General features: G+C 37.9%; 1 protein-coding gene across 4 annotated transcripts in view; it reads right to left on the bottom strand.

The window, feature by feature from the left end:
* CDK19 (cyclin dependent kinase 19) overlaps positions 1–26,163 on the bottom strand; it is a 181,306-nt gene that overhangs the window by 122,437 nt on the left and 32,706 nt on the right. For 2 of the 4 annotated variants that reach the window (XR_009543835.1, XM_060167874.1), the window contains exons 1-2: positions 22,597–22,753; positions 22,186–22,247 (exon numbers count right to left, since the gene is read on the bottom strand). The exons of 1 other annotated variant lie outside the window; for it this stretch is intronic. Coding sequence is in view for 1 of the 3 variants with exons in the window: in XM_060167874.1 (XP_060023857.1) it covers positions 22,186–22,247; positions 22,597–22,698 (164 nt within the window). In the remaining 2 variants the exon portion in view is untranslated. Of the gene's footprint in view, positions 1–22,185; positions 22,248–22,596; positions 22,754–26,163 lie in introns of those variants that run through there. One more of the 4 variants, XM_060167876.1, reaches the window with a different exon arrangement.

Raw genomic sequence — 26,163 nt, 5'->3', positions numbered from 1 at the left:
CTCTTGTATATTAACTGTTGGATGATAAGCAATGATGTAGCACCTCTGAGGTTCACCATATGAAGAAGTGGCAGAATCCCAGCGGGCATATGGACTCACTTTCATCACTGTGCTATTTCAATGCTAATCTGTGGTCAGATGCCAATACCTTAGTTATGAAAACTAAAGATTTGTCCTTTCCCACAATGCCCACAAATATTTCAGTGACTGGCACATGGGGCAGAGAAGCCTTATTGCTCTCATCCCATGTAAGAGCCCTTCTCTGGGAGCTCGTGTGAAAATTCATACCCCATGGCTTATATGTTTCAGGCACACATAATATTAAGTATCATAAAGGTATAATTTGTTCTTTTACCTGACAAGGCTGAAAAGGAGGTGAACCTGGCCTCCATGGCTGTGATAACCTGGCTTTTAGAGGCAGCCCAGTTCTTCTCTAAAACTATTTTATTTCTAAATTACTTTTATCTAAATAAAAGAAGTTTATTATTTACTGTAATAAAGACAGAGCAATTCCAAAGCCTTCAGGGAAACTGCTTTCTAAATTTTAGTGCATATTAGATACTACCGTTAGAGCAACTGCACATTGAAAATAATTAAAGGAGTTTACTAAATAAATCCAGGTGAATTAAAAATAAATTTATAGTATAAACATGGATTTATTTAATATAGAATGTTTTGAATTTAAAGACATTTCTCCTATACATCTGTAATATGTATCAAAACCATGCCAGCTTCCCTCTCAGCATTCATCACAAAGAAAAACAAGTGTTCAATGGGAACATTATATAACTACAAAATAGAAAAATTAATTTGGCAGAGACTGGGATTCTATTACATTTTCCATCTGAGACACTATGTTCTGGAAAACTCTTGATGCAAGCAATTCTATAGATAGTACAAAAAATAAGAAGCACATATTTGTGCAAATTGTAGAAACCACTGCCTTAAAATGAAAGCATTATCTCAGGCAGAAAACTAGGCTCACTGGTAGAATTTAAATGTAATTCAGGGAAGAATTTCTCAAGCCTAAAGATGCAGTTTCAGTAGGAACAACTTTTGAATGAACTATTAGGAACTGGTCTGATGAAAAAAAGTCTTATACTTTTCAAAAATGTCCAAGTTTGATGACCAGCCTCCAGTCACGTTTAGCAAGGTGAAGCACCATTCAGCAGCTCATATGCACAAGTGTAGTTAAGGTATGGTCAAACCCCACTCGTTACAATCATAATTAGACAGGTCCAAGGCTTTTTGGCTCCTATTAATAATACTACCAGGTGTCCAGATCAGCCCTGGGCCATCTTTGGTCCCAAGGACCTATGACAGACAAAAAATTTAGAAGAATCTTTTAAGAAAAGATGAAGGAATTCAAACTCAAGCAAAATCAAGGGAAAAAGTTTAGTCTTCAAACTAACAGGGTTAAAATCCTTTTTTGTTTCTAAGGAAAACAGAGGCTCCTTACTGTTTTATTTTACATCAAGCAACAAACAAACACAGAGTCAATATTTTGTGTTCCAATACTGTGCCAAATTCTGAGGATGAACAAAATTAAAGACTAGCTACCCTAGATATCAGAGTTCACAATCCACCTGGAAAGAGGTTCTGAGTGGGAAATATAAACAGATAACTCTGATATGACCCCCTCTGCATCCAAGACGTATGCATAACAGGCACAGAGAGAATGAGATTAGTATTTCTTCTCAGAGCTTTAAGGAAGATAACTACATAGTGATGCCTTTGAGGGAGGAGTTTCCCAGGCAGAAAAGGATGAGAGGGTCAGAGAACTCCAGGTAGAAGTAGAGCATGAAAGAAATAAACAGGAAACCGCTGGTATTCAGTATGGCTGGAAGCTGGGGGCATGATGACAAGGTGCAAGAGATAAGGTTAGGTTAGAAAAGTAAAGGGAAGGGACCAAATGAGTTCTGCAAAGAAACTTGTACTTCATATATAAACAGTGTGGAGCAAAAGGTTTTGAGAACAGAGAAGATACATAACAGATCTTTGCTCAAAGAGATAAATCTGGTAACTACAAACTGGTGGCAGAGCAAACATCTGGGAGGTTGCTCAAACGTCCAAAGAGAAGATGAGGACTAGATTAGAATAGGCAGAGGAGAACAAATATGGACTCAAAAGACATTCCTAAAAAAAAAAAAAAAAAAAGACATTCCTGTGTCAGAAGTGATATAATTTAGTAACCAATTTGATTCTGTAGGTGAAGGAAAGGAAGGCTGTGAAGATGGGTGAAGCTTCCACTTTGCCTAATCGTGCCAATGATAACGATTAAGCAGAGAAATGATGACATGAATAAATGGAGACCAGGAAATATAAGATTTTATCCTAAAGGCAATGAAAGTTACATATGAAGACTAATCTTATTAGGAAGGACTGAGATTAGAGGTGTGAAAAACAATTAGGAGTCACTGCAATGAAAGGGTGAGAAGGAAAGACCCTGGATTAGTATAACAGAATGTTAGCTTCCAAAAGGGGCTCGCGACAATCCTGTTACAACCTCCTCATGAAGATGAAGAAGTTAGGCCATCAGCCAGAAGCAGAGCTCAGATGAAATCTTCCAAATGCAACATTCTCCATAACAGAATGGTAACTAACAATAAGACTGGAGAAAAGAAGAAATACTTGTGACAGTCATTTTTAAAGAGGAATTGGCAGGACCAAATGAACAAATAATGAAAATCAAGAAGGCTGAATCAAAGATAAGTCTGGGGTTCTGGCTTGGTTGATGGGGAGGATGATACTATTCAGAACAAAACTCAGGTCACATCTCAGAAGGTTCTTCAGCTTGTAAATGATTCCTTCAGATAGAAAGAAACTCTAACCAAAAATATCTGAGAAGTTCAAAAAGAAGATGCCCTGAAGATGTTACCAGGCTTATTGTGGTGATCATTTCACAATACATAAAATATTGAATCATTACAATTTTTTACACCTGAAACTAATATAATGTTATATGTCAATTACACCTTGATTTAAAAAAAAAAAAAGATGTTTACTGAGGGCCTGCCATAGGAGTTTCAGATTTAAAGGACTTGAGCTTACAAACATGATATTGGATTGGAGGAAGTAGCACGTAGATAAATAACTTTTTTGGTGCCCAGGAAAGAAGCTGAGGCAACATGGGAAGGAGGAAAGGAGAACAAGAGAGAGGGAAGAAAAGAAAGACAGAACAGTTTCTGAACACTTCTCTCTCACATCCCTTAGGAAGACAAACAATTCTATGAATTCGTCCTTTAAGTTTTCTTTTCCAAACCTTAAGACTAGAATTCAAATTAATGGAATCATCAGAAATATAGTACTCAAGATGGCACAGTATGACCATCTACAGATTTTATAACCAGGTGTTGCCAATAAGACTTTATTCAAACAATATGACACCTGAGTCTTGCCAACTTTTTTTTTTGCAGTTTTTTAAAATTGAAGTACAGCTGATTTACAATGTGTCAGGTGTACAGCAAAGAGATACAGTTATGCACATATATAATCTTTTTCAGATTCCTTTCCCTTATAGGTTATTACAAGATACTGAATATAGTTCCCTGTGCTATAACAGTAGGTCCTTGTTCTTTATCAATTTTATATATAGTAGTGTGTATCTGTTACTCCCAAATCCCTAACTTATCCGTCCCCCCTTTATGTCTGTGAGTCTATCTCTGTTTTGTAATCGTATGGTATTTGTCTTTCTCTGACATACTTCACTTAGTATGATAATCTCTAGGTACATTCATTTTGTTGCAAATGGCATTATTTCATTCTTTTTTATGGCTGAGTAATATTCCACTGTGTATATATACCACATCTTCTTTATCCATTCACCTGTTGATGGACATTTAGGTTGCTTCCATGTCTTGGCTACTGTAAATAGTGCTATGAATATTGGGGTACATATATCTTTTCAAATTAGAGTTTTCTCCAGATATATGCCCAAGAGAGGGACTGCAGGATCATGTGCCAACTCTATTTTTACTTTTTCAAGGAACCTCCATACTGTTCTCCATAGTAGCTGCACCAATTTACATTCCCACACCAACAGTGTACGAGGTTTCCTATTTCTCCACACCCTCTCCAGCATTTGTTATTTATAGACATTTTATTTTTTTTGGCTATGCTGCACAGCATGTAAGATCTTAGCTCCCCAATCAGGGATCGAACCCACGGCCCTGCAGTGAGTGGAAGCATGGAGTCCTAACCACTGGACTGCCAGGGAACTCCTGTAGACTTTTTAATGACAGCCATTCTACCCAGTGTGAGATGATACCTCATTATAGTTTCAACTTGCATTTCTCTAATAATTAGTGATACTGAGCATCTTTTCATGTGCCTGTTAGCCATCTGTATGTCTTCTTTGCAGAAATGTCTATTTAGGTCTTCTGCCCATTTTTTTATAGAGTTGCTTCTATTTTTTTTATATTAAGTTGCATGAGCTATTTGTATATTTCGGAAATTAATCCCTTGTCAGTATCACTGTTTGCAAATATTTTCTCTCAGTCTGAAGGCTGTCTTTTCATTTTGTTTATGGTTTCTTTTGCTTTGCAAATGCTTTTAAGTTTAACTAGGTCCCATTTGTTTATTTTTTGGGTTTGTTTTCCATTACTCTCAGAGATGGATCTAAAAAAATATTGCTGTGATTTACATCAAAGAGTGTTCTGCCTTTGTTTTCCTCTAGGAGTTTTATAGTGTCCAGTCTTACATTTAAGTCTATAATCCATTTTGAGTTTATTTTGGTATATGGTATTAGAGAATGTTTTAATTTTATTCTTTTACATCTAGCTGTCCAGTTTTCCCAGCACCACTTACTGAAGAGACTGTCTTTTCTCCATTCTATGTTCTTGCCTCCTTTGTCATAGATTAATTGACCACAAGTGCGTGGGTTTATTTCTGTTCTTTCTATCCCGTTCCATTGAGCTATGTGTCTGCTTTTGTGCCAGTACCATCCTGATTTGATTACTGCAGCTTTGTAGTACAGTCCGAAGTCAGGGAACGTGATTCCTCCAGCTCTGTTCTTTCTTCTAAAGATTGTTTTTGCTATTCGGGGTCTTTTGTGTTTCCACACAAATTTAAAAAACTTTTGTTCCAGTTCTGTGAAAAATGTCACTGGTAATTTGAAAGGGACTGCACTGAATCTGTAGATTGCTTTGGGTAGTATAGTCATTTTCACAATATTGATTCTTCTAATCTAAGAACATGGTATATCTCTCCATCTGTTTGTGTCATCTTCAATTTCTTTCATCAGTGTCTTACAGTTTTCAGAGTACAGGTCTTTTGCCTCCTTAGGTAGGTTTACTCCTAGGTATTTTATTCTTTTTGATGTGATAGTAAATGGGATTGTTTCCTTAATTTCTCTTTCTGATATGTTGTTGTTAGTGTATAGAAATGCAACAGATTTTTGTGTATTAATTTTGTATCCAGCAACGTGACTGAATTCATTGATGAGCTCAAGTAGTTTTCTGGTGGCATCTTTAGGATTTTCTATGTCTAGTATCATGTCATCTGCAAACAGTGACAGTTTTACTTCTTCCTTTCCAACTTGGATTTCTTTTATTTCTTTTTCTTTTCAGATTGCTGTGCTTAGGACTTCCAAAACCATGTTGAGTAAACATGGGGACAGCGGGCATCCTTGTCTTATTCCTGATCTTAGAGGGAATGCTTTCAGCTTTTCACCACTGAGTATGATGTTAGCTGTGGGTTTGTCAATAATTGTTTTCTTCAAGAAGAATGCTGCCATAAATCAATGTTATATCACTTTTGCTTAATATATGATGATTTCCCTTAGCAGATTAAGAGGCTTCCATATCACATAGAAAATAAGAATAAAACATTCTTGGGGGGTGGGGCTAATGGCAGACTCTGGGAAGGCTCACCCCAAGGAGTACTTCCAGGAGCTTCTGCTGCCAGTGTTCTTGTCCTCACAGTAAGCCACAGCCAACCCCCCCCCCCCAGCCTCTGCAGGAGACCCTCCAATACTAGCAGTTTTTCAGGGGAGAAAAAGCTCATATTTGAAAATGAAGCACAGATATCTTCAGCTTCTCCAGTGAACAGAGCAACTGAAATCAGATATTCTAATAAGAGTACTCTTAAAATCATAACAGGTATTCTGATAGAGGTAAAAAGATAAAAATAGCCTGGGTCAGAAGATCTTTGTAAAATTTAAACAATTCTTCCACAAATGTTCTTCATACCAAAAGAAAAGAAATTTTCCAACCAGATAACAGACAGCAGAAGCAAGAAGAACTACAATCCTGCAGCCTGTGGAACAAAAACCACATTCACAGGAAGAGAGACAAGATGAAAATGCAGAGGGCTATGTACCAGATGAAAGAACAAGATAGAACCCCAGAGAAACAACTAAATGGAGATAGGCAACCTTCCAGAAAAAGAATTCAGAATAATGATAGTGAAGATGATCCAGGACCTCAGAAAAAGAATGGAGGCAAAGATCAAGAAGATGCAAGAAATGTTTAACAAAGACCTAGAAGAATTAAAGAACAAACAAAGAGGAAGAATACAATAACTGAAATGAAAACTACACAAGAAAGAATCAATAGCAAAATAACTGAGGCAGAAGAACGGATAAGTGACCTGGAAGACAGAATGGTGGAATTCACTGCTGTGGAACAGAATAAAGAAAAATGAATGAAAAGAAATGAAGACAGTCTAAGAGACCTCTGGGACAACATTAAACACAACAACATTCGCATTATAGGGGTCCCAGAAGGAGAAGAGAGAGAGAAAAGACCAGAGAAAATACCTGAAGAGATTATAGTCGAAAACTTCCCTAACATGGGAAAGGAAATAGCCACCCAAGTCCAGGAAGCGCAGAGAGTCCCATACAGGATAAACCCAAAGAGAAACATATCAAGACACATAGTAATCAAATTGGCAAAAATTAAAGACAAAGAAAAATTATTGAAAGCAGCAAGGCAAAACAAAAAATAACATACAAGGGAACTCCCATAAGGTTAACAGCTGATTTCTCAGGAGAAACTCTACAAGCCAGAATGGAGTGGCATGACATATTTAAAGTGATGAAAGGTAAGAACCTAAAACCAAGATTACTCTACCCAGCAAGGATCTCATTCAGATTCGATGGAGAAATCAAAAGCTTCACAGACAAGCACAAGGTAAGGGAATTGAGCACCACCGAATCAGCTCTACAACAAATGCTAAAGGAACTTCTCTAACTGGGAAACACAAGAGAAGAAAAGAACCTACAAAAACAAACCCAAAACAATTAAGAAAATGGTCATAGGAACATACATATCGATAATTACCTTAAACGTGAATGGATTAAATGCTCCAACCAAAAGACACAGGCTTGCTGAATGGATACAAAAACAAGACCCATATACATGCTGTCTACAAGAGACTCACTTCAGACCTAGGGACACATACAGACTGAAAGTGAGAGGGTGGAAAAAGATATTCCATGCAAATGGAAATCAAAAGAAAGCTGGAGTAGCAATACTCAAATCAGATAAAATGACTTTAAAATAAAGAATGTTACAAGAGACAAGGAAGGACACTACATAATGATCAAGGGATCAATCCAAGAAGAAGATATAACAATTTTAAATATATATGCACCCAACATAGGACCACCTCAATACATAAGGCAAATGCTAACAGCTATAAAAGAGGAAATCGATAGCAACACAATAATAGTGGGGGACTTTAACACCTCACTTACACCAATAAACAGATCATCCAAAATGAAAATAAATAAGGAAAGAGAAGCTTTAAATGACACAATAGACCAGATAGATTTAATTCATCTTTACAGCACATACTATCCAAAAACAGCAGATTACACTTTCTTCTCAAGTGCACATAGAACATTCTCCAGGATAGATCACATCTTGGGTCACAAATCAAACCTCAGTAAATTTAAGAAAACTGAAATCATATCAAGCATCTTTTCTGACCACAACACTATGAGATTAGAAATGAATTACGGGGAAAAAACATAAAAAACAAAAACACATGGCGGCTAAACAATGTTACTAAATAACCAAGGGATCACTGAAGAAATCAAAGAGGAAATCAAAAAATACCTAGAGACAAATGACAGTGAAAACACAACGATCCAAAACCTATGGGATGCAGCAAAAGCAGTTCTAAGAGGGAAGTTTATAGCAACACAAGCCTACCTCAAGAAACAAGAAACATCTCAAATAAACAAACTAATCTTACACCTAAAGGAACTACAGAAAGCAGAACAAACAAAACCCAAAGTTAGCAGAAGGAAAGATATCATAAATATCACAGCAAAAATAAATGAAATAGAAACAAAGAAAACAATAACAAAGATCAATAAAACTAAAACCTGGTTCTTTGGGAAGATAAACAAAATTGATAAACCAATAGCCAGACTCATCAAGAAAAAGAGGGAGAGAACTCAAATCAATATAATTAGAAATGAAAAAGAAGTTACAACAGACACCCCAGAATTACAAAGCATCCTAAGAGACTACTATAAGCAACTTTGTGCCAATAAAATGGACAACCTGGAAGAAATGGACAAATTCTTAGAAAGGTATAACTTTCCAAGACTGAACCAGGAAGAAATAGAAAATATGAACAGACCAATCACAAGTAATGAAATTGAAACTGTGATTAAAAATCTTCCAACAAACAAAAGTCCAGGACCAGATGGCTTCACAGGTGAATTCTATCAAACATTTAGAGAAGAGCTAACACCCATCCTCCTCAAACTCTTCCAAAGAATTGCAGAGAAAGGAATATTCCCAAACACGTTCTATGAGGCCACCATCACCCTGATACCAAAAGACAAAGATACTACAAAAAAAGAAAATTACAGACCAATATCACTGATGAACATAGATGCAAAAATCCTCAACAAAATGCTAAGAAACAGAGTCCAACAACACATTAAAAGGATCATACACCATGATCAAGTGGGATTTATCCCAGGGATGCAAGGATTCTTCAATATACGCAAATCAATCAACGTGAGACACCATATTAACAAACTGAAGAATAAAAACCATATGATAATCTCAATAGATGCAGAAAAAGCTTCTGACAAAATTCGACACCCATTTATGACAAAAGAACTCCAGAAAGTGGGCGTAGAGGGAACCTACCCCAACATAATAAAGGCCATATACGACAAACCCACAGTAAACATCATTCTCAGTGGTGAAACTGAAAGCATTTCCTCTAAGATCAAGAACAAGACAAGGATGTCCACTCTCACCACTACTGTTCAACATAGTTTTGGAAGGCCTAGCCACGGCAATCAGAGAAGAAAAAGAAATAAAAGGAATATAATTTGGAAAAGAAGATGTAACACTGTCACTGTTTGCAGATGACATGATACTATACATAGAGAATCCTAAAGATGCCACCAGAAAACTACTACAGCTAATCAATGAATTTGGTAAAGTTGCAGGATACAAAATTAATGCACAGAAATCTCTTGCATTCCTAAACACTAGTGATGAAAAATCTGAAAGAGAACTTAAGGAAACACTCCCATTTACCACTGCAACAAAAAGAATAAAATACCTAGGAATAAACCTACCTAGGGAGACAAAAGACCTGTATGCAGAAAACTTATTATAAGACACTGATGAAAGAAATTAAAGATGATACCAACAGATGGAGAGATATACAATGTTCTTGGATTGGAAGAATCAACATTGTGAAAATGACTATACTACCCAAAGCAATCTACAGATTCAATGCAATCCCTATCAAACTACCAATGGCATTTCTTACAGAACTAGAACAAAAATCTTAAACTTTGTATGGAGACACAAAAGCCCCCAAATAGCCAAAGCTGTCTTGAGGGAAAAAAACGGAGCTGGAGGAATCAGACTCGCTGAGTTCAGACTATACTACAAAGCTACAGTAATCAAGACAGTATGGCACTGGCACAAAATCAGAAACATAGATCAATGGAACAGGATAGAAAGCCCAGAGATAAACCCACACACCTATGGTCAACTAATCTATGACAAAGGAGGCAAGGATATACAATGGAGAAAAGACAGCCTCTACAATAAGTGGTGCTGGGAAAACTGGACAGCTACATGTAAAAGAATGAAATTAGAACACTCCCTAACACTATACACAAAAATAAACTCAAAATGGATTCAAGACCTAAATGTAAGACCGGACACGATAAAGCTCTTAGAGGAAACCACAGGAAGAACACTCTTTGACAGAAATCACAGCAAGATCTTTTTTGATCCACCTCCTACAGTAATGGAAATTAAAACAAAAATAAACAAATGGGACCTAATGAAACTTAAAAGCTTTTGCACAGCAAAGGAAATCATAAACAAGATGAAAAGACAACACTCAGGTGGGAGAAAATATTTGCAAACGAATCAACAGACAAAGGATTAATCTCCAAAATATATAAACAGCTCATGAAGCTCAATATTAGAAAAACAAACAACCCAATCCAAAAATGGGCAGAAGACCTAAATAGACATTTCTCCAAAGAAGACATACAGATGGCCAAGAAGCACATGAAAGGCTGCTCAACATCATTAATTATTAGAGAAATGCAAATTAAAACTACAATGAGGTATCATCTCACACCAGTTACAATGTGCATCACCAGAAAATCTACCAACAACAAATGCTGGAGAGGGTGTGGAGAAAAGGGAACCCTCTTGCACTGTTGGTGGGAATGTAAATTGATACAGCCACTATGAAGAGCAGTATGGAGGTTCCTTAAAAAACTGAAAATAGAATTACCATATGACCCAGCAATCCCACTACTGGGCATATACCCAGAGAAAACCATAATTCAAAAAGACACATGCACCCCAATGTTCATTGCTGCACTGTTTACAATAGCCAGGTCATGGAAGCAACCTAAATGCCCATCGATAGACGAATGGATAAAGAAGTTGTGGTACATATATACAATGGAATATTACTCAGCCATAAAAAGGAATGAAATTGGGTCATTTGTAGAGACATGGATGAATCTAGAGACTGTAATACAGAGTGAAGTAAGTCAGAAAGAGAAAAACAAATATTGTATATTAACGCATATATGTGGAACCTAGAAAAATGGTACAGATGAACCAGATTGCAGGGCAGAAATTGAGACATAGATGTAAAGAACAAACGCAAGGACACCAACGGGGGAAAGTGGCGGGGGGTGTGATGAATCGGGAGATTGGGATTGACATATATACACTAATATGTATAAAATGGATAATAAGAACCTGCTGTATAAAAAAATAAATTCAAAAATTCAAATTTCTTAAAAAAGGAAAAAAAAGAATAAAAATGGAATAAAAATTTTGAAAAACAAAAACCAAAAATATCATTTAGTTTTACATTGGTAATTCTGAATTATTCAATATCATGCACTCTATATTCACTCAGCCTAGCAGCAATGATTCCTTATTTGGGGACTCTTTCCTTTATTATACAATACCATAATGTTTTTTAATTTATCATGAAATTTTCCAAAAATGAACAAACAAAAAATCAAAATAAATTACAGTGATACTCTATGTAACTCTCACACAGCTTCAACAATTATCAATACGTGGCCAACCTTATTTCTACTGCCTCCACTTTTCTTGATTATTTTGAAACAAAACCCAGACATCCTATCATTTGCCATAACAATTCAATACCATAGCATTTTTAATTAGCAGGATTTTTTCATTTAAATGACAATAATCCTTTAAAAATAATTCTGAAATATTGAAAATCTTGTACCAGAGGATACTGTTATTATTTTGTATTCCCCTTATTAACGAATAATGTCAAATAACACTAGCACCTTCTTTATGCTTTCATGTACCATATATTTCATCTACTCGTTCTCTAAGTATCACCAAAGTACAGTAATAGTCTCTTATTCAAGTTCAGTATTTCCCTGCAACATGGAAATCTGACAGTTTATCTTTTTGCCTTCATTCTTTAGAAAGACTGCTTTTTATTTAGTCTCTTTTCTTAAAAACTAATTTATTAATTAATATATCTCTCTTTCTCTAAAAAACAATCTTCATTTTATAATATTTCTTTTATTCAGAATTCTAATTCAGATAAACATTTACTGTTTTAAAAGCTCTAAAATAATAATATTCCAGAAACTCCTATTATGGCCAATTCTTATTGCTCAGAAGTGATTTTAATTAAAACAAACATATCTGCAGTAATGCTTTAAGAATTCAGGTATCAAACGTGTTAAGTTTAGGGCTTCCCTGGTGGCGCAGTGGTTGAGAGTCCGCCTGCCGATGCAGGGGACATGGGTTCGTGCCCCGGTCCGGGAAGATCCCACATGCCGCGGAGCGGCTGCGCCCCTGAGCCATGGCCGCTGAGCCTGCGCGTCCGGAGCCTGTTGCTCCGCAGCGGGAGAGGCCACAGCAGTGAGAGGCCCGCGTACCGCAAAAAAAAAAAAAAAAAAATCCATGCTACATTCAAGAAATTAGCAGAAGACAAGTATAGCTAGAACACAGAGATGAAGTAATACATAAAAAGAGTAAAGAAGATGGAATTACCATAGTCTTGTATGGTACGCTAAAAAAGCTGGCATTTTTCCTGTATAATGGGAAGCCATCAGAGGTTTTCAAGCAAGAGAAATACATGATCAAACAAGTATTCTCAATTAGCATATAGTATGCAGGATGAATCAGAAGGTTTAAAGCCAGAGGTAGGCAGACCATTGTAAAAGTTCTGGGAAGGACTGCTGAAGGCCAAAATTAGAGTAAATAAGGTAAGAATGGAGGGAATGCATTCAAGAGGCCATCCAGATATAGACTTATCTACGGTGGTCAAATATATATATAGAAACACTGTAGGCATTAAAGATGTATTTGATGAATAAATGTGTATGCACATATGTGTACATGTAAATAAGAGAGTGCTAAGCAGACAGCCAGAGAAACAGCTGAAGGTGACTGAGGTTTCCAGTGAGTGAAAGCAAGGCTATTTACACCACACCTTCTACTACCCCTGCCCAAGAAAAGAATAATACTGACAATGAGCCAGCTAGCAAGTAAAGAATAAATTCATTTTGGATGTGTAGATTTTGAAGTGACTACTGGAGAGCCAGGAGAAGATGAACAAAAGGAAATAAAGTGCAATTTAGAAAAGAAAACATCACTACACAGGCAACTGTTAAAGTCACAGAAGTAAACGTGATCACAAAGAGAGCACAGAAGAGAAGAGCTGAAGATGGTAGCCTAGGCTCTTTCACATCATGGCACCTACCTAATGTTAACATTTATATTGCTTACCAGAGTCAACTGACAGTGCTCATGGGCTGCCACTGCCCCAAACTCCACCAGTGGCTAAAGAGCTTAGAGGGTTAATAATAGGACCCATAACCTATTCACAGTAGCCATGCCACAGGGATTGGGAAGCCCTTCTCTGCTGAATGCCACTACCTTCAACAGGCTGCAGGAGAAACATTTAAAGGTCCTTGATAATAGGTAAATCTAGATGTGAGACACTACAAGAAAATTGGTCTGACTTCTAAAAACAAAAAAGAAGAAAAGACTCATAAAAAAGGTAGGGTTGGGGGAGAGTCTACTCAAGACATGTAACAACTAAATATTATGCACAAAAACCTTATAGATTGTAGTTTATAAAAAAACAGCTACAGGGCTTCCCTGGTGGCGCGGTGGTTGAGAGTCCGCCTGCCGATGCAGGGGACACGGGTTCATGCCCCGGTCCCGGAAGATCCCACATGCCACGGAGCGGCTGGGCCCGTGACCCATGGCCGCTGAGCCTGCGCGTCCAGAGCCTGTGCTCCACAACGGGAAAGGCCACAACAGTGAGAGGCCCGCATACCGCAAAAAAAAAAAAAAAGTTCACCAGAAAGCAACGATCTCCTTCTAGGAGGGAAGGAGAAAAATATAAATATTTTGTCATTCTCTAGTCTAGCACTATCAAATCAGATAGAACTAGATCATCAGCCTGCTCCTTTAGGTACACTTTCAGATTTCAGTCTTCATGAAATCATCTCAAATCACAAGTATCAATGAGAAAACAAACACTCAAAAAAGAAATCCACAAGTCAAGATATCAAAATCAACACTTAAAATTTAAATATATACTAGTTTTTCACCATACTCCTGAAAGTTCAGCCAAACTGCTGTGGCCTCTCCCGTTGAGGAGCACAGGCTCCAGACGCACAGGCTCAGCGGCCATGGCTCACGGGCGCAGCCGCTCCCCAGCATGTGGGATCCTCCCGGACTGGGGCATGAACCCGCGTCCCCTGCATCCCCCTGCATCGGCAGGCGGACTCTCAACCACTGCGCCACCAGGGAAGCCCAGGAATCTTCTTTCGATAACGTTTAAGCTATTACATGTTTTTCTTGGCTGATCTTAAGTACTATGATAACAGAGAATGTGATACTGTGATATAATAAGAAAACATATCGTGGGGTCTTCCTCAGGGGTTCCTCACTCACAACTCCTAAAATCCTTGTAATTTCTTAAGTGATTAGAGCATATGAGCATCTTTTCTTATAATATTTGGTTTTTATTCCTGGAATAGCTTCAGAAGGATAAAAATAAAAGAAGCTCTTTTGTTATTCATAACAAGCCCCTTTCAACCACACCTGAGTTTATGTTAATGAAGTGACTTTTGGAAAGTCCTTAGAGAACCACTTGATGGGGACTGGTTGCCTGGGGAACAAACCAAGTAATCAGAACTTTGAGCATGCCCACCGCCACCCCAACCCCAAATGGGGCCCTGGGGATTTAATTATTCACCAATGGTTAAGGATTTAATCAATCACCCCTACATAATGAAGCCTCCATAAAAATCCCTAAAGTACAGAATTCAGAGAGCTTCTGGGCTGGTGAACAAGAACACATCCACTTGCTGGGATGGTGGTACACCCCAAAACTCCACAGGGACAGAAGCTCTTGTGCTTGGGACCCTTCTGGACATAGACCTAGCCCTATATATTCTTCATCTGACTGTTCATTTGTATCCTTTAATATATCCTTTGTAATAAACCAGTAATCTAGTAAGTAAACTGTTTTCCTGAGTTCTATGAGCCATTCTAGTAAATGACTGAACCTGAGGAAGGGGTCGTGGGGACCTTCAATTTGTAGCTGAGTCAGAGGTTGTGGGCAACCTGGGGGACCCAACACTTGCCACTGGCATCTGAAGTGAGGGGCAGTCTTGTGGGACTGAGCCTTTAACCTGTGGGGTCGAAACTGAGTTAAATTGTAGGATACCCAGCTGGTGTCGGAGAATTGGCCAGTATGGGGAAAAAACCTGCACATCTCTGGTGTCAGAAGTAATTTGGGAAGTGTTGGGTGTAAGGGGAGTTGTGAATAGAGAGATAAACAGAGTTTTTCCTTTCAGATAGTCTATTTCCTAATACAGTAAGTATCCGTGCTAGAATCCGAACCATTTGAACCATTATAATCCACAATCACTGAAATACACTTGAAAAAGCAAATTCCTTTAAATGACTTTACTTGAAACTTTAATCAACATGACATATATCATAAAGTAAAAAGTCAGCTATTAGCTATAAAGAATTTTTTTTAGAAGTTTCCATATAGGTTAACCTGGATTAGTCTGTATAAAAATTCAGGTAAACCTAATGTTGTCAGATGATCCATTTCATAGGAATATCAACCTAAGATCAAATTCTAGTCACTAAAAAGCTAAAAAACAAAACAAGAAGTTAGGAAAATAAAGCTGTTGCCCAGACAAGAACAAAGATGAATACCAATAATAGGGACTTCCCTGGTGGCACAGTGGTTAAGAATCCGCCTGCCAATGCAGGGGACACAGGTTGGAGCCCTGGTCCGGGAAGATCCCACATGCTGCCGAGCAACTAAGCCCGTGCACCACAACTACTGAGCCTGCGCTCTAGAGCCCGCGGTACAACTACTGAGCCTGCACTCTAGAGCCTGTATGCCACAACTACTGAAGCCCGTGTGCCTACAGCCCGTGCTCCGCAACAAGAGAAGCCACTGCAATGAGAAGCTCGCACACCGCAACAAAGAGTAGCCCCTGCTCGCCGCAACTAGAGAAAGCCTGCATGCAGCGATGAAGACCCAATGAAGCCAAAAATAAATAAAATAAATTTATTAAAAAACAATAATAATGAATCAAGTCATAATTTATGAGAAAAAAAGCATTTTTCTTTTATCATTAAATCACCTTTAAAACATAAAAATTTACGATATCCAGTACCACAACACATTTATAATAAGAGTTATAAAAATAGCTACATTTATATAGTACTTAGTATAAGGTAGGTATCGTTCTTTAAGCCTCAACCACATTAACTCTTTTAATCCTCACAACGTGCTAGGAAGCAAGTACTATACTCTCTCCATTGTACAGATGAGGACACTAAAAGCAGAGAGGTTAGATCACTCTAGGTCACACAGCTAGTTAAGGGGCAGATCCAAGATTCACCAGGATCTAGGAAGCCTGGCTCCAGAGTCTGTGCTTTTGGTCACTACAGCTTCACTTCTTCTTATCCCCCTTCTGCAAAAGGGAATAGCACGTGTCAAGGCTCAGAGGCAAAAAAGAACGATGAATTTGAAGTCTGGTAAAGCTGGTTTAGAATAGGGGAAAGCAAGTTAAAGCTGAATGAAAAGAAGGCAGGGCCAGTTCAAACAGGAACAGGTAAGCCACATTAAGGAAACTGGACTTCATCCCAAGCAGAAAAGGATTTTAATCAATCTGTGTTTTTGTGAATAGTTTGGAGGTGAAGAGGGAACAAGGAGACTAACATTAAAAGGCCTTTGCAGTAATTTAAGAGATGACTACAGTCTAAATTAGAATGGTGGCAGAAGAAATAAAAAGTAGATGGAACTGAAAGATAATTAGGAAACAGTATCAACAGAACATGCGGTTAAGAAACAAGAGAAAGTAAAGCAAAAATGATTCTCACTTTTTGACTTGGACAACTGGGTGACAGTGGTGCCATTCACTGAGCTAAAAAGAACAGACTGGGGAAGTTTTTGTAAATTGAAGTTGAGAGAACTTGTTTAAATGGAGATGTCGAAAAGGCATTTGGATAAACCTAGAGCTTAGAAGGAAGATGTGGGCTAGAGACAGAGAGTGAAAAAATTTAGAAATGAAACTCATGACAATAGCAGAGAGGACAGAACCCTGAAGAACATCATTTAAGGAGAAGAACCTCCACAGTATTAACAGTGTATACTACACTACATGATGCTTAACACTGCTCAGTGGTTTCTAATTATGTTACTTTACTCTGGTCTTCCCAACTAACACAAACGTCACTGAAAGCAAGGACTCGTTCTATTAGGGCTTTGCAACTCCCCAGCTTTTAACATATCAATGGCTAGTTGTGGGGTACTTAACCAACTGAGATATGCGAAAGGGATACATAAAATATAATTGACTTTAGGAAGCTCCTTTTTTTAGGGTTCCTCTGATCTTTCAATTTGCCCCAGGCTTTTGCTCCCCTCCACACTTGCTGCACTGATTGCTCTAACTCAGCAAAGAAGTTGTTGGTAATTGATGATGTGGGACTTACACAATGGTTCTGTGGTAGACTCTCTCGTTCTCAACACCTATAAGCAAATCCAGTTGAAATTAAGAGAAAAATGGAGGCGTTCTTATTTAAGATAATAGACACAGTTTGTTCTATTGCATTTTACTACAACAGTAGAAATGTTTATATTTTTATATTATACTGTCAAATCACAAAATACTTGTTGTGTTTGGCCCTTGGTCTTTTCCACACTGATTGATCTTCCTGATCTCTCTTTCCTTTATTCTTCTCTACATCAGACAAGGTTGACCTTTCCAGAAATTTTGTGAACACTCTACTCTAGCCTGAGGTCAAAGCTCTCTGCTCTGCATTCACCAAGCACATTTCTGTACTATACACATGACATGCATCATATACCACTTCGTAAGGTAACTTTTCCATAGTATGTGATTTAAAGAGCTTAGATGATGGAATTATACACCTATTATATTGATGCTAAGTCACACAGCTAAGAAATTACTTATACCCTCAGAGTACCAGTTTTTGCACCTGTTAATTAAGAATAATACTAACATTGCACAATTTTCAAGATAAATGAGATCACATGTGTAAAATACCTAGCACAGTGTTATAGCTGAGATATATAGTCTTTGCCCTACAGAAGTTCACCAGAGAGTAGAGGAAGTAAGTAATGTGCACAGTTACTAAATATAAGGTATTATGTGAAAAAGTGCCTGAATCCCATCATTTAAAATATTTTTATAACCATCAATTTAATCCTATCTTTCTCAAAGAAGTTTAGGTGAGGGAAAGGGACTGCAGGGTGGGAGAAGAGTCCTCTTACGACCTGATATGAGCAATACTTCACATCTTTTATATCACTAATTAAGATAATCTATTGAGATTATCATAGGTCATGAAAAGAAACTAGATGGTTTCCCCGGTAAGATCAGGAACAAGGCAAGAATATCTGCTCTCTCTACTCCTGTTCAAAATCATACTGGAAGTCCTAGCCAATACAATAAAATGTGGAAAGGAAATAAAAAGTACACAGATTAAGGAAGAAATAAAATTGTATTTGTATAACTGTCTGGAGAAAATCCAAAGAACAAGAGAACTCCTGGAACAAATAAACAATGATAGCAAGGTTGCAGGATACAAGGTTAATATACAAAAGCAATTGCTTTCTTATATACCAGCAATGAAAAGTTGGAATTGAAAATTAAATACACAATAATATTTCCAATAGCACCCCAAAAAAATGAATTACTTAGGTATAAACCTAACAAAACATGTATAAGATCTATACAAGGAAAACTACAGAACTGAAGAATCAAAAAATATCTAAATAAAGGGAGAGATATTCCATGTACATGACTAAGAAAACCTAATATTGTCAAGATGTAAATTCTTCTCAATTTGATCTATGATTCAACATAATCCCAATCAAAATCCCAGCCAGTTATTTTGTGGACACTGACAAACTGACACTCAAGTTGATATGGTATAATCACATTGGAGGACAGTTTGGCAGCTTCTTACAAAACTAAACATACTCTTATCATACAATCCAGCAGCTGCACTCCTTGATATTTACCAAAATGAACTGAAAACTTCAGTCCCCACAAAAATCTGCACACAAATGTTTATAGCAACTTTATTCATAACTGCCAAAACTTAGAAGCAGCCAAGATATCTTTCAGTAGGTGAATGAATAGATTAACTGTGGTATATCCAGATGGTGCGATATAATTCAACACTAAAAAGAAATGAGCTATCAAGCCATGAAAAGGCATGGAGGAAGCTTAATGCTTATTACTAAGTGAAAAAAGCTAAACTGGGGCTTCCCTAGTGGCGCAGTGGTTGAGAGTCCGCCTGCCGATGCAGGGGACACGGGTTCGTGCCCCGGTCCGGGAAGATCCCACATGCCGTGGAGCGGCTGGGCCTGGGAGCCATGGCCACTGAGCCTGTACATCCAGAGCCTGTGCTCAGCAACAGGAGAGGCCACAAGAGTGAGAGGCCCGCGTACAGGAAAAAAAAAAAAAAAAAAGCTAAACTGAAAAGGTTACGTACTGTATGATTACAATTATGACATTCTGGAAAGGGAAAACTATATAGACAAAAAAAGATCTGTGCTTGCCAGGGGCTCAAAGGAAGGGAGGCAGGGATAAATGGATGGAGCACGGGTGAGAGACAGGAGGGAAGGGAGCAGGGCAGAACCATTAAAAGAATGACACAACTGTTGAGGATATGGCAAATACTGGTTAGAACAAACTAGGCCCAAGATGGAGGAAGAATCTACTTCCAGTAGATCCTGAGCCTCAATATACGCTCATTGTAATACACCCACAGGTGCCATGACAGTTCCAAGGCTGACCCTAAAAGGCCAAAAAGTGGGCAGTGGCCCAATTCCTAGAAATCCCCACCCCTTCTCCAAGATAGTTAGAATATTCTTCCCACTTGTTAGCCTATGAAATTACCCAGCCCATAAAAACTAACCACCCCACAGCACGGGGCCACTCTTGCCTTTGGAGACATCTGCATTGTGCCTATGGAATGTGTATCTCTCTAAATAAACTTGCTTTCACTTTACTATGGCTTGCTCTTGAATTTTGCCCTGCACGAAGCCAAGAACCCTCACTTGGCTGCCCGTCCCAGGAACTCGCCCAAGACCTGTGACATGACCAACCTCTTGTGCCCCATTCTCCTGCAACAGGGGATATGTTTAGAGCAGTAAAATTATTCTGTATGATACTGTAATGGTGGATACATGTGATTATGCATTTTGTCAAACCCACAGAATATACAACACAAAGAGTGACCCTTAAGGTAAACTACGGATTTAGTTAATAACAATGAATAATAATGGCTCATCAATTGTAGCAAACATACCACTAAAGCAAGATGTTAATCATAGGGAGATGGGGGTGGGGAGGATAGGGTTGAGGCAGTAAAAGGGTATATAGGAACTCTCTGTACTTTCCACTCAATTTTTCTGTAAAACTTAAGGCTGCTCTAGGGACTTCCCTGGTGGCGCAGTGGTTAAGAATCCGCCTGCCAATGCAGGGGACATGGGTTCAAGCCCTCGTCCGGGAAGATCCCACATGCCGCGGAGCAACTAAGCCCGTGCACCCCAACTACTGAGCCTGCACTCTAGAGCCTGCGAGCTACAACTACTGAGCCCACGGGCCACAGCTACTGAAGCCCGCGCGCCTAGAGCCTGTGCTCTGCGACAAGAGAAGCCACCACAATGAAAAGCCTGCACACCTCAACGAAGAGCAGGCCCCGCTCGCCAGAACTAGAGAAAGCCCACGCGCAGCAACAAAGACCCAGAGCAGCCAAAATTAATTAATTAATTAAAGAAAGAAAGAAAGAAATTACTTCCAATCTATTGTTGGTAAATAGAAAATATCCTCCAACTGGCCAGTGAAAAAACCAAAAGAGGGACTTCCCTAGCGGTCCAGTGGTTAAGACTCCGTGCTTCCAATGCAGGGGGGTGCAGGTTCGATCCCTGCTTGGGGAATTAAGATCCCACAGGCCGCGTAGCGTGGCCAAAAAATTTTTAAAAAAAGAAAAAAAGAGAGAAAGGAGAAAGGGCGTAGGAGGTAAAATTGCAGCTAACTCAATAAAAAGCCTGAAACTCCTCTAGTTAAGAAGAGCAGCTCCTCTGAATAGAAGGAAAGTGAAAGAAATAGTGAAATTGGGTTGATTGTAAAATGGAGTGATCCTGTGCAGGGCACAGAGTAGAAACTTAATAAATATATACTCCCCTAACTTCACATAGGTGTATATCCTTAATATACAGTATAATATGCAGCCACTTGATATCAATACAAATATAATTTCCAGAAGACATAAGAAAACCATTCCTCTACTTCCCATTCAGAATCTATCTGAAAACTAGCCATGTTATTAACTTTAAGAATACAACACTGTTAGCTGCTATAGGTCTTAAAAAAAAAAACCCTACTCAAGTATCATCTGAAGAAAGTTCATAAATGGTTTCATAAATTCAAAGAAAGTAATATCTGTGATATCTGACACCTAAATGGCAACATATTTGTATTTTTTTTAAAAATCAAAGAAGTATTACCCAGGAAAGTTATGTCATATTATATTCTGAAAAATAACTCATTAAGAAAGTCTCTATAAAAACATATTTTACAAATGTGTGGGATCTGTCTGTTTCTCTACTGAAACAAGAACTAACTTGAGAGAAGAGCATATTAACAAGTTCTGAAGAGAGAGGTAATTAGCATATTGGAAACTCAGATTTTTGGCACATGGGTCTGTCCTCCAGTCATGAGTCATGGACTAGGCTGCCTATTTATTATGAAGCAATCTTTCAGTAAAAGGGGCAGCAAGGAAGAATACAACATGAATAATGACTTGGATAACTTCTGAGGAAGAAATCATAGTGAAATTAGGTCTGAGAAAGTTAGATAGCATATACTATACATTATGCTAATGCTCTTTTCCTTTTACTCTTACTGTTTAGTTAACAGCAGAGAAACGGAAATTTAGTCCTTAGTTCTATTTAACGTTTTCCATTTTTTATGGATTTTAGTAATACTGAATAAAATTATTCAAGTATTAGCTTGGCTTTACGTTTTGTGAAATGCACCATTATAAATTATTTTGTGATAACATTTGTGAAAACCTCTCACCTGTCACATACCCACCCCAGCACACACACACAATGACACCAGAAGGCAACACTCTGCTTTACCTTCTGCTGAAAAGTCTGCTACCTCCAACGCTTGAGGTCCATACACGAAGCCCTCCTGGAATCTATGAACACAGCAGAGGCAAAAGGCAGAGAAGTTTATGTAGATTTAAAGTTACACTGCCCAGAACATAAAATGCCAAACGCCTATCACAAGTCTACATATCTGCCAAGGATATCAGATTCTGGATTTGACAATGAGTAAATCAACACTATACTGATATCATTCAGAGTTCATTATACATTATGCAGCTAATTACCTGAAAAAAACAAAAGTTGAGCCTTAACTAATATATATTCTCACCAATATAGGTGATTTACACTATCAGAAATGCTAATAACAAATTTTTAAAATCATGTGAGAGAGCCAATACATATATAAGGAATATATAAGAAATTAAGTGAAAAATATACTTCACATAATGAAGTGTGATAGACTCTACAGCTCAAGGTACATTCTTTCTTAGGACCGGAGACTGCTGGGAATATAGGAGAAAAACAATTAGAAACAGACATGCATAGGGGAAAGGGAAAAGTAGAACTGTAAAGATATTCTAATGCCAAGATTTAATTTAAGTCTGACAGCAATGTTGAAATGAGTCAGATATTACATATGCTAAGCAGTATAGGGGAAATCTACCTTGTTCGAATCATATAAAATATAAGCATGAAACATGAAATGCTTTTCAGAAAACATTCATGTAAAAAAATTAAGAATTTAGGGACTTCCCTGGCAGTCCAGTGGTTAAAACTCTGCGCTTCCAGTGCAGGGGGGCAAGTGTTCAATCCCTGGTCAGGGAACTAAGATCCCGCATGCCCCACAGTGCAGCAAAAAAAAAAAAAATTAAGAATTTAATCAGGTGTATAGCTGATTCACTTTGTTATAAAGCAGAAACTAACACACCATTGTAAAGCAATTATACTCCAATAAAGATGTTAAAAAAAAAGAATGAGATACAAATAAATTACACTATATAGCAAAAAAAAAGAATTTAATCAGGTAAAACATTTAGATCTCAGATTTCATTTCATTCTTTGCTGATGTTGGGCTTAAAGACTACAAAATGCAGCTAGTATATGAGAAAAGGAGTCAGATAAATTTTACTAGCTATTAAATTTAAAAGAGGGAGGCATGCTATCTTTATGTAATATCGAGAAATCCTTAAAAATACCATCAAACAATTAGGAAAGAAAGAACGAAGCATTGTCTTAAAACATGATGATATGTCGGGCTTCCCTGGTGGCGCAGTGGTTGAGAGTCCGCCTGCCGATGCAGGCGACACGGGTTCGTGCCCCGGTCGGGGAAGATCCCACATGCCGCGGAGCGGCTGGGCCCGTGAACCATAGCCACTGAGCCTGCGCGTCCGGAGCCTGTGCTCCGCAACGGGAGAGGCCACAACAGTGAGAGACCCGCGTACCGCAAAAAAAAAAAAAAAAAAAAAAATCCGCCTGCCAATGCAGGGGACTCGGGTTCGAGCCCTGGTCTGGGAAGATCCCACATGCCCGTGCGCCACAACTACGGAGCCTGCACTCTAGAGCCTGCAAGCCACAACTACTGAGCCCACGCACCACAACTACTGAAGCCCTCACACCTAGAGCCCGTGCTCCGCAACAAAGAGAAGCCACCGCAACGAGAAACCCACGCATCACAACGAAGAGTAGCCCCCGCTCACCACAACCAGAGAAAGCCTGCGCTCAGCTATGAGGGTCCAACACAGCCAAAAATAAACTTATTTTAAAAATAGTAATAATCACAGAATGTTATATTTTGCAAAAATTTAAATCAGTGCATTTGACATAAATTAACAATTTAATAAAAGTTGTTAACTAAGAAACACAGGGAATATAGAGTGCCAAGCCAAAAAATTTGGGGAGGAAACCCAAAGAAGCAAAGCAAAAGGCTGAGCTGGTCAAAAGAGCCTAGAGTAACAGACAGGGCTAAATGGCAGCCAGTAGGTCACAGTCTCCAAGAGATGGTTGTATCATGTTACTAATTTAGCAGTTTGCCCAGTACTCTCTGCCTTGGGTGTATCTTAATTCCCATAACAACCTTATAGACTACACCCTCCTCTAACACAGTGCTTGTGACATTTTAAGCTAAGGACCTGATACACAGTAACTACTTTCATATTGCATATATTTTTAAAAACATGAGATAAGATCCCACCTAATAAAACAATAATGGAGCAAAAGCTTATCTAGTATATATGATGTACCAGGCACAGTTCTAAAGCTCTACAAGTACTAGCTCACTTGGTCTTTACAACTCTGAGATAAGTTCTGTTATTATCCTCACTTTACAGATGAAAAACTGAGACACAGGGAGCTTAAGAAACTTGCCTAGGGACTCCCCTGGTGGTCCAGTGGGTGAGACTCCACGTTGCCAAAGCAGGGGGCCCAGGTTCGATCCGTGGTCAGAGAACTAGTTGCATGCTGCAACTAAGTTCGCATGCCACAACTAAAAGATCCCGCGTGCTGCAACAAAGATCCCACATGCTGCAACTAAGACCCGGTGCAGCCTAAATAATTAATTAATTAATTTAAAAGGAAAAAAAAAAACTTGCCTAAACGCACAAAGCCTTAAATGGCAGACCTGCGATTCAAACCCAGACTGTCTACTTCTAGACCACACTCTTAGTCACTATATCATCCAGACTATGGAATTAAAATCACACAAACCAAGCACTTAACTATAGGTAAAAAGTTAAACAATTAAAAACTGTTCTTAAGTATTCAATCATGTTATATATATTCTTCAGCATTTGCGACATTTCCTTGGAAAATTAAAATTCAAATGATTGTTGTACAAAATGTTAAAAAATGAGAAATGCTTATAATACAAAACCAAAAGAAAAAATTTAAAAACAAAAAAAGGCCTAAAAAAGACTAAAGAACATATATCCAAATAACATTCAAATAATATTGGTGTTAGAGTAGCAAAATTGAGTGATTCCATTTCCATTTATTAAAACTTGTTGTCATATGATTACACAACTCACTAAGACATTTTTAAACCTTCAAAAAAATTCAACACAATGGATACTGCCACATACCAATTAGGATGGCTACTATAAAAAAAAATTTTTTTTAAGGAAAAAAACAACAAGCATTGGCAAGGCTGTGGAAAAGTTGGGACCCCTATATACTGTTGGTAAGAATGTAAAATGGTGCAGTTGCTATAGAAAATACTATGAAAGTTCTTCAAAAGATTAATAATAGAATTACTACATTATTTAGCAATTCCACTTCTGGGTATATAGCCAAAGGAGTTCAAAGCAGGGATTCTCAAAGAAATATCTGTACACCCATGTTCACAGCAGCCTTATTCATAACAGCCAAAAGGTGGAAGCCACCCAAGTCTCCATCAATAGATGAATGGATAAACAAAATGTGCTATATACATACAATGGAATAGTATTCAGCCTTGAAAAAGAAGAAAATGCCTGCACATACTACAACACGGCCTAACCTTGAGGACATTATGCTAGATAAAATAAATAAGTCCCAAAAGGACAAATACTGATGATTCTTCTTATATGAGGTACCAGAGTCATCAAATTCATAGAGATAAAAAGTAGGATGGTGGTTGCCAGGGGCTGGGAGAAGGGGAAAAATGGGAAGTTATTCTTTAATAGGTACAGGGTATCTGTTTTACAAAATGAAAAGGATTTTGTGAATAGATGGTGGTGATGGTGGCACAAAAACAATGTATTCGATGTCACTGAACTGTACACTTAAAAATGATTAAAATGGTAAATTTTATTTTATGTGTACATATGTTGTCACAATTCTTTAAAAAAGTAATAGGTGTTAAGTGTATAACATACAAAAAGGTATGTATAAAAAAGATAAAGAAAATTATGTTATTTCATCTTCCAGAAAAAGTACTATAAATCCTTTTTTTAAAATTTATTTCTTTTATTTATTTATTTTTGGCTGTATTGGGTCTTCGTTGCTGTGCACGGGCTTTCTTTAATTGTG

The sequence above is a fragment of the Lagenorhynchus albirostris genome, chromosome 12 (assembly GCF_949774975.1).
Source record: "Lagenorhynchus albirostris chromosome 12, mLagAlb1.1, whole genome shotgun sequence".
NCBI lineage: Eukaryota > Metazoa > Chordata > Mammalia > Artiodactyla > Delphinidae > Lagenorhynchus > Lagenorhynchus albirostris.
The sequence above is the reverse complement of the archived record's forward strand: the minus strand, read 5'-3'. Positions and strand labels throughout refer to the sequence as shown.